The sequence below is a fragment of the Nymphalis io genome, chromosome 1, assembly GCF_905147045.1.
Source record: "Nymphalis io chromosome 1, ilAglIoxx1.1, whole genome shotgun sequence".
NCBI lineage: Eukaryota > Metazoa > Arthropoda > Insecta > Lepidoptera > Nymphalidae > Nymphalis > Nymphalis io.
In genome coordinates, this window is record NC_065888.1 from 9,174,821 (window position 1) to 9,185,411 (window position 10,591).

The following is a 10,591-nucleotide window of genomic DNA, read 5'->3' on the forward strand; positions in this document are numbered from 1 at the left end:
GTAAGCGTAGTTGTGTTGTCGATAAGACGCTGGTTTCTGCAATCAACAATTAAATTGTAATAAGACAAAAAATCCACGCCTATTATCGCCTTCGTAACGTCCGCAATAATAAATCTCCAAGTAAAGTCACGGCGTAACCCTAAGTTTAAATTTAAATTAATAAAACCGTAAGTATAAATTTGTGTACCGTTAGCCGCACTTAACTCGAACTTCGTTTTTTCACGTCGTCCTGATAAGGCTGATCGGGGGAAAACGCATAGATCGCTGCCGGTGTCCACTAAAAATTGGTTTTTGGTTCTGCGATCGGTCACGAATAAGCGGCCGGTACTCGGGCAATCACTGGCCGCCATTACTGATCGCCCTTTGCGTTTCCCGACGCTCGGTAGTCACATGGCGGTATACACTTTTTAGCACGTTCGCCGAAATGTTGATGGTACCAGCAGTGTGATGAAGATTTTGATCGCGTAGAACTCGAGCGATGACGACTGCGGTTCCGGTATCTAGACCGTCCGCGCTCTCTCGACATCCTTTCTATTTTTTCGGTTAAACTAGCGACTTGTTTAGCCAGGGCTGCAATTTCGGTATTTTCACTGCTATTACTCGTGACGGCTGATGTTGACGCCATTTGAGGTCCGACCACGTCGCTAATTCGGTCAGCTAATTCCGCCAGATCGTCCATCGTGCTTTTCGATTGCGAAGCAATAATTGCTTGCATATTATGAGGGAGTCGACTTGCCCATATAGTGCGCAGGAAGTCTTCTGGTACTCCAGGTCCAGCTAAGTTCGTAAGATGCCTGTAGAACTGTGAAGGTTTTCTGTCTCCTAATTCCTCGTGCATGAGGAGCTGCTTTAATTTCTTCTCCTTGGAAGCAGATAATCTTTTTATCAACTCGCTTTTTAGCCTTTCATATTTATTAGTAGTTGGGGGGTAGGTGATTATGTCCTCCACCTCGCAAGCATATTGAGGGTCCAAATTCCCCGTTACATAATAAAACTTGGTCTCGTCAGTTTTTATATTTGACAGAGCAAACTGTGCTTCCATCTGGGAGAACCAAAGAGCTGGTTTCTCGGCGTAAAATGGTGGGATTCTTACACCAACCCGAAATGATTCATACGTGGTCTCACCCGCATGTTCCGGAACGTTCGGTGCCATTTCGATGCGTGCTTTAGGCTCGCTCATCTTGTTTGTGTTCTTCGGGGTCACCAGTTGTAGTGGGTTGTACAATTAAGAAGGAGTGTTGAGCGAGTAAAAGTTGAAGAGAAAGAGTTTATAGATAGAAAGAACAGTTTATTGGAAGCCACAAGCACACACACACTAAAAGTCAGAAGAAGAAGAATAAGTTTAGAAGAGGCACAGAATTACACAGAGACAGTTACAAATTATGAATTATAAGAATAGGACGCGGCGGATACAATTTCTTAGAATTTTGAATCGAGTTAATCGCGGGTAAGCGTACAGCTGACTGCTTCGATCGGCCGGTGCATAGTCCATCCGCGCGGCGCAAGCGCCGCCCCTCTGTGACGTAGTCGTTCGAGACAATGGGACCGGGCAGCGGCCGATCTATTTATTCACTACTAACAATTATGTTTGCGTGTTTTATATTTATTTATTTTTATATTTATGAAAATATATAACCATGCTACAAGATTATACGTAATTTTTGTATTTCTTGGTTGTTATTTGTCTTTAAAATTATATATATATATATATATATATAATGATATATATATATATATATATATATATATATATATATATATATATATATATAATTTTAAAGACAAATAATATATATATATATATATATATATATATATATTATTGATGCATTGGTCTAGGTCTTGTGATGTACGTAGGTTATACATATTATAATTTACGAACTTGCTTAAAAACAGCACATTGTTTTATCCATTCTACTATGCAAAATAGTACGATTGGTTTATAATATATCATTAACATATAGCGTTTTTATATGTGAATATATAATTCAGTCATATGAGCTTTAAATAGCCTTTGTATGTTTTACACGACATTGTATATTTGTCGATACGTAATTAAATACTAAATATACTAAACACTAGAAATAAAATTGAAGTTTCAGAAAAAATATCCCAAAAGATATAGAATAAAATGTTTAAATATCAAGTAATCTCCATAGCATGCACAATATGACGTACATATTAAATACATTCAATTTATCGAATCGTTAAACCATATAGTTAGAAAAAATAATTTCAACTCTAATCAAAAGATACTTTATTCAAAAAGACTTTTACTGGCACTTTTGAATGATTATTTTATATTATAGAATTATATTAAAGTAACGCTACTACCGATTCGGAATGTAGATTCTACGAAAGAGAACCGGCAATATATACCGAATCAAATAAATCAGGCGAATATGTAACGATTATGTTAATCAATATTGTTTTGTTTTCACGACAAAAGTGTAAAAAATAAATCGTAAGTATTTTCAAATAGCACTAGAAATAAATTGAATTATTTAGGCCTACAGTCGTTAATTTAGGATATGAATTGCAAATCGAGCAAAAGATTTTATTTACATAATATATTCAGCTGAATTTTCCCTAACGAACCGTTTGCTTTTTCTTACAAATTGCATTCTAAAATATCTTAGGAGTAAAACAAAGTGTTTTACGGAATGAAAGTGTTTAAATAGTGTACACTTTTAAGTGATAATTCAATATCAAAGATAAATATAATTGCGTCGTTCCGGGGAAAAATGATTTTTTGTAATTACAGACATCATCCGGATCCCAAAACTAGCAGCACAATGTATTATGTATAACTTGTATAAGTCTAAGTCACTTGGTGGTTGGGCTTTGTGCAAGCCCGCCTGGGTAGGTAGCCCCACTCATCACACATTCTACCACAAACAGTAACACCTAGCATTGTTGCGTTCTGATTGAGCGAGTCTGTATAATTACAGACACAAGGGACATAATTTCTCATATCCCAAGGTTGGTAACATTGGCTATATAAGAAACAGTTAATATTTACAGCGCCAATGTTTTGAGCGGTTGTCATGACTTCCATCAAGTTGCTCATTTACCCGTCCCCTTACGTATTATAAAAAAACGTACTGTGCAAATGCCAGTTATAAGCACTACCACTTCATCTTTAATCCAGTGTCCAACTTTCAAGTCCAACTTATAATTATTAGATTTCGTGAAATCAGGATACATCGCATTTAAATAATAATTATGTATTTATTTTACCTACCTGATCGAATTGCTGTCCCACCGGACTATAAGAATGATGGAATAGAGAGTGAGGCAGTTCACGAGTCTCCGTTGAGAATAATTGCCGTGCCTAAAACCGGTACGGAGATTATAGTATTACGTGTTAAATAAATTAATTATAAATCTTTTATGTAAAACACATACCTATTTGAAGATAATTGGTTTGACGCATTTTTACATATATTTACTGATTATCGGCAATTTAATTCTGATTATTGCTTATAGTTTGTAAAGAAATTCATTTAAATCTATTTACATTTTATATTTTATATTACGAATTGGTCATAATAGTAGATTGTATGTATTCTCTTCATCAACAAGTAATTGGGCATAAAATTTGAATTTAAATAAGGCGCTTCGCCTTATGCCTAACATGGTGACGTTAACGACCAACTAAATCAAAGTAACATCCTGCCAACGATCCATCGATACTTATTCCACCAAGGTGCTCCAATACGGGTTGTTAGATACATATGTGACAGAATTTAAAATTTTAGGGAAACTTACAATGTTTGCTTGCTACCTTAAATGCCACATGAGATGAATTCAATAGTTTTTAACGGGGCTAAACCCGAAATCTTTAGCTAATATCTACCAGTTCTAACCACTAGGCCATCTCCAGTCTACATACACACAATCACATATTTATTTAATAATCAAGTATTACCCATTTCATTACTATAGCCCAGTAAATAATATATATTTGAACATTAATAATATCTAAATCGAAATGTAACTCGACTGAGTGTTAGAACATGATAGAGTCGACTTGGCAAGTAAACAGTCAACTATACTATACATGGTGCAAAAGACAATTCAGAATATATAACCAAGTCTCGAGATAAGACAGAAGGTTCAGTTAAAGACAAAGGAATACGACACAAAGCTATTCTGACCGAGTCGAATCTCTTGAGGGTTGCGGTTTGCATTGCAATACTGTGTTTATGTTGACTTGCCTGTTGCTGGAAGCGGGCAGTGAATGTCTAATCGGAGTCCTATATCTGACCAGTTGAAACGAACACTTTTCTCTTTGTTTTAAATCTTACTTCGTATCTAGAGAACTAAACTTTTTAGCAATCCTGTATTTTTCTCATCTCTTTATATATTATATATAAAAGAATAAAGAAGGTTTTTTGAAAATTTAACACTTAAGGTAGTGTGAAAGGGTACATACCCTTTTAGTTTGTATAAAAATCATTCATTTTTAAAGGAGGAACCTCGAAAATAATCTGTATTTATCTATATATTATGATTTAAGTTGTTTGCGTCTGTCTGTAAGTCCCGCGCGAAGCAGGGATACAGTATAACCAACACATTTGAAAAATTGTACATAATTCTGTTATATCCGCAATATATTTAAGGTACTTAATTGATGATTTAAATAAAATTCGTTATCAATGGCTTAAATAGTGAAGTTTAAAAGATTATAGAAAAAATCCTAATTACTAAAAGCATTTTATTCCACAAATCATATAAAACATCAAACTCATTGCACGCCTGTGATAAACATATGTACGCAGTAGTACATGGCATATTATTTAATGAAAACATAAATGGGATTTCATCTACCTACTTATTTACTTTCGCTTCAAATTCAAGTATTCCATAAATGCGAGCCATTTTAATTTCTTTTTTTCATTTCATTTTTCATCGCATTACAGCAGCCGCTTCAGATTGTTTTATTACAACTTTTTAGAATGTAGATTTTTTACATACCGCTGTTTTGTTTCGTTTCATGAATTCGTAAAGCGAAAACGCGCACGTTTTAAATGTAAGAAGTTATTACTCGTGAAATTCTATGCATCCGTGACTTTTTTGCATTTTTTTTACTTTTGCTATGAGATGTTATTGTTTATCCCGCTATGGTTGCGAAAGATTGTTTTATATTATTTCGTCTACATGAACGTTTTCTTCACTTTAAAGCTACTGAAATAAAATTATATTCTGTGGCTGTAACTACTGGATAGTGAATCACTATTAATGCCTAGATTGACCATTAATATATGTTACGCCGTTATAATACGCAGTGGTGGGTTGAAATTAAAAATGATGCCTCTCGGTATATATGAATATATTTTGCTAGAATGTTAGTTGCGAGTTTATATATCAAAATGCGTTAATTTTAACAAAATTTATATCTGACAGCTGAACATCCTCACAGGAAATTAAATAGGAATTCCCATTACAAAATCTAATCAATCACCGAATCGCAAAGTTCTATTTTCGCACACTCGCTGTATGTTTAGGTAAAATAATAAACTTTGTTTGACTAACGAGCAAACATACTCGGGGTTATATAACTATTAAGCCCTTAACGTTATATTATAATATAGTAATCGTTACCGTTATTTACATATTTTGGAATATTAGGAATACATAATAAAAACAAATGAATCGATAGTTGGTGTGGTAGTACTCGTCTTTGGAATGTCATATAAACATATTAAACTAATATGTAAAATTTCAATAACATATAAGTATATGTACGTGTATCTGTGTTCATATGCACGAGTGCGCACATGTGCTTGTATTTTTTTGCGAATAGATGTGCCTGTTATACGATATTATGATGATCTAGCTTTTTAGTCTCATTATAACTTTAAATAAAAAGCCTGTTGGTAATTTTATGTTTATTAGAACTACCGTAGGTCCAAGTATACTACTTTGTTAAACTCCAGAACTAGACTGCCAACGAGGCAGATACATAAGATATTGTAAATATAGAAAAGTCATTTAGATCATACAAAAGTAGAAGGATAAAAAGTGTGTTAAGAATGTTGAGAGAACCAGTAACCTGTCGATAGTCTTCTATTTATTACACAAATTATTTATCATTATATCGATTAAATAACTAAATAAATATTTAAAACACAGACAAAGTCTAATGTATCTTGCAGACTATACATGTAGCTACTAACCATGTAGATAATCAAAAAAAAAATTTTTTAAACTAAGAATGATATAACACTAAGTTTAAAATAGTCATTTTCAAAAATTTCAGAAAGAGTACTTAAAACTAATATCGGTCTATATCGACAGCCTTTAGAAAAACTTGTTGAAAATTTTACTACTTATAATACTTTTGACATTTTAAATTTTTAGATGCTTCATTTAGTGATAATGTGAAGGGCTCATAATAATAATATCTGATATTCTTGGAAGAAGTGTGAATATTGATTATATTGTTTATTTAATTTATTAGTAATAGTATTTTTTAAATTAAAATTAGTTTATAAATAACATTATAAATACTAAAAAGAGTACATAAGTCGTAAAAATTGTCTATTTCTACTGTTAAAGAGGAAGCTTAGAGCCTTACCCATTGAGGTGTTTCACTGACATAATGGATATACAAGTTTCAGTTAAGGTCCATGTAATCTATTCATAATATCTTAAAAATCATAAAAATATAAATTTTATAGTATTCCGTTTACATTAAATACACAATTTTAAATCTTATATTTTTTTCTCATCACGAAATAGTCTGATGCGAACAAAGAAACAGCGAAGCGGTACTCAGACCGACCACAAATACCGTATTTTCTTTGGTTTACGTAACAATTAGCAAAAAGGAAAAAGTAAAAGGTGCTCTAATACCCCTTAATGACCGCCGCTCGGGAACCAAAATTAGCTTTAAGTACGTCTTCTTTCCTACTCAGTTTTCTTTATATTTGTTACTATTTACGTAGACCGCATTTTCCTATTCATAGAAAGAAAGCAACGCAACAAATATTATTTTATAGCAAGTCACCATACATTTTATACCCCTTTCAGTTGGCATTAAATATAACAAATAACTTAAAGTAAATGATAATAACAATAAAGTGACAGAATAGCTTGGAAATGTGTGGAGATAGATTGATTTGCACCTTATTAATGAATATAAATAATACATAAAACATTTAAATTGAATTCCATTAAAATATAAGTATTATTTATTAATATTTAAATTACATGTTTGAACTTGAATCTTGTATCGATTAGTTTCATTAAAATATTCAATATAGTACTATGAAATCTACTAGCAAATAGATATAGAATAAAATAAATAAAAATAAAGAGTTTCGTTACCAACATGAACATATTTTTCTTGTTTTTATAAAAAAAAAACTTAGGGAATATAACACTTTTAAGTCGTTATTAACATATAATACACATAAAATAACACTTGACGTAAGACCGAATGCAATAATTTTTCTATCATTCGAATCAGCATACATAAAATGCAATGTGTCGAAAATTTCAAGCCACTTGTCACTAGCCTTTAATTTATACTACATAATATTTGTTTGCAGATAAAATTCAATGTCATCATCATCATCATTTACATTGCCATATTCCATTTATTTGAGGTCGACGCTGTTTGTAAGCTGTAGGTTATTTAATATTTTATATCAAGGGTTTTCTTTAGTTTTGTTGCTACTTGTAATAGAAATACTTATATAGTTATACTTTTATAGAGTTATACTTTTTGTTATTTTTATTCATAGCTTGAACCCAGGCCCTTGGGACTTCGGCTTTATAAATTAGCCATAAAATCATCAAGGCATAAAGAGCTATAAAAGCTAGCGATAGAGATGATAAAATATCTAAGAATAGAAAATATTTAATTTAAAAACATTAAATTTTTTAGTTAAAAAAAAATGTAAAAATTAATTCTATGTTTATATACATATACCTTTGTCAATCAACTAGACAGTCATAGCACGTATTAGTTATCCGGTCAGTGTTGTGCATATCTTTAATTGGTACATATATCGGGTAGATGTTACTTAATTGTTTTAACGTCGCAAGTGTTTAATATAACTAAAGAAGTGCCTTTTCAAATAAATAAAAAAGTGTGATGTTTTCAAATGACATTATAGAAGTAAAACAATCATCATTCACGTCTCAAGTACTGATTGTAAAATATCAAATACTAGGGATCACGGTTATATATCATGGGGTTAAGTATATACATGTCTTGCAGCATTAACCCCTAATTGTAATTAGGTTTCGTAATAAGTAATTTGGTAAATTCTCCTCGCCGGAGCCTCGGCGATGGTATAATTAGATACGTCGTTAATTAGACGGTAGACTACAAGAGCACTTGGGCTTTCGTTTACTTTAGTATAAGCGCCTTTCTAGCTCTATTTAGAGAGAAATATTAATATACACTTATTACTATACTGTAACTATACTATATATACTTTAATTAGTGAATCGATAAAATGATAATGTACTAAACAATTTGTTTTAAAATAGTAAAACATTTGAATTCTTTAATATTATACGTAAATAATTTGATATTCTAAAATATATTAAGAGAAAGATAACAATTTGTTACGGAAATATATCGTTGGTGAAAATGTGAATTTATTTCTATTTTCATTTATTTATTCAAAGCAACTCTGGAATGATTTAAACATGTAGTGCAGAATGAAATTATTCACAATATGAACGCTTTTAATTATAACCATTTGCAAACAGTCATTCTCTGTCACTCATTGTTCTTATATAAATAACTAACGTATAATTTCTAACAAGCAACGTTGAATATAAAGCATAATGTGAATAAAAACTGCGTATTGTGGCCTCTATTACGGCAAGGAAGAAAAATTGCTGATATAATTTTCCGCGAACACATGGCGTCCTGAGAGCATAGGGGGAGAAAGCTATTTTGTTAATGGAGCACAATGGAAAAGAAAACTCAATCAAGCGCACGAGTTGCCGTGATTTCTGCGCCTAACTACGAGAGATATGTCGTAGGCAGGGTTGTCAGGTCCGGTATTCGGCTGGACAATTTCAATTTCCGATTAACGGCATACGGATGGAAGCCAAAACAATTGTAAAAACGTAACAATTTAACCATAGAAGATATGTTGTTTGTGATTACTTTAGTTTTATCTTAAGCTCGTGAGTCATTGCCTCAATATGCTTTTGTGGTTTTTTGGTACTCTAATAATTTTCTACAAATATTTGACTGACAACCCTTATCGTGGGCCGGAGGTCGTCATTAGCAGAGAAACGCCGCATTGCCCACACAGCCGAAATTCTTCTAAATAACCTTTATGTAACTTTTCATATGTAAGCCTAATTTAGCGTCCCACATTAGTTAACCCGTGTTTTTGTGATAAATATTTGTGCAGCTTATTGAGTCATCCTTTTTTATGGATGATCGGAAAGAGAAAATACCTTGCTCTGTCTATAGCTAGTTTTTTTTAAATCATTAGATACTTTCATGGTATGGTTCATGAATGTTGGCTAGAATTAATGAAAAAAATATAAAATCTAAATTTTATTATTTACGGAGTGCACAAAAGTTTCGTTCATAATTCTGTCGTTACAAACGTAGTTAATGTATACACGTCTTCACATTTATAGATCTGTTATCTGGAAGGTTGTCAGGCTCGTCACGTATGCGCACGTGCTCAGATGAATTGAACGGCTGCTACGACTCATGACACAGGCGCAAATTAAAAATTAATTAAAAATATACGCTATACTCTTAACGACCCGCATTAATTACTGCAGTATTAGAGTATCCAAGACCACATTAAAGTGATATTATGTATTTTTTTTTTTTACAATTCCTTCAGTAAGTGTGATGATATTGAATATTCTTAACGAATTGTCATAAATTTTATTGTAATTAATAAAACTGTAACAGTTGCTATTTTAAATAAAGTTTTAAATCAAGGTACATGTTAACCACGTTGATCTATTTGAAAATATAAAAAACTCGACTTCCAAGTTGTTACGAAACTCGTAATCCCAAAAACGTCTGTTCCTAATTTCTTTCCCGATTTTAAAAGAGCCATCATTCATTTACGACGACATTTAGAACAAGAAAATTTCGGGCTTCGACACGAAGTTTTGGTAATTTCCGTAGTCGGTGACGCTTTTTTTGTGACCCATACTTTGTCGTTAATCTTAGGAACAAAAAGTCTTTGCCAGCCGACTCGTTACAGTAACAGTGTAAGACGACAGATTTAAATGGCACACCCAAATTGGCCCTAAATGAAATATTAAAGTGATTATTAGGGTTAAAATTATTCAACGAAAATTTATGATATAATTTTTAACGGAGGTGATATTTTCTAGGGTTTTGAAAAGTGCAGTGATAGAACAAATGAAATATTTTCAACGTCAACCAACTATACTAGAAAATCATACTAACACTAGCTTTTGAAAACAAATGTGGCACTCGAAAGCTAAGTAGATAAAAGAGTTATTACATAAATGCTCTAAAAGATTTGAAAAAAAAAATTAGTCTGGCAAACTGACGGACTGCAGCGTAGCCAGAATTTTTTTACTTTTTAAAAGCTTTTTGTCGAATGCCAGTTTT

General features: G+C 32.2%; 1 protein-coding gene across 1 annotated transcript; it reads right to left on the bottom strand.

Moving 5' to 3' along the window:
- Positions 1-349: 349 nt before the first annotated feature.
- LOC126781656 (uncharacterized) lies at positions 350-1,180 on the bottom strand. Its single transcript, XM_050506607.1, has one exon. It carries the CDS (start codon positions 1,178-1,180, stop codon positions 350-352), a length of 831 nt encoding a protein of 276 aa, XP_050362564.1.
- Positions 1,181-10,591: the final 9,411 nt, after the last annotated feature.

Bases quoted from the DNA above. Each gene is read 5' to 3' on its own strand.
- LOC126781656 (XM_050506607.1), bottom strand. From the start codon at position 1,180: ATGAGCGAGCCTAAAGCACGCATCGAAATGGCACCGAACGTTCCGGAA.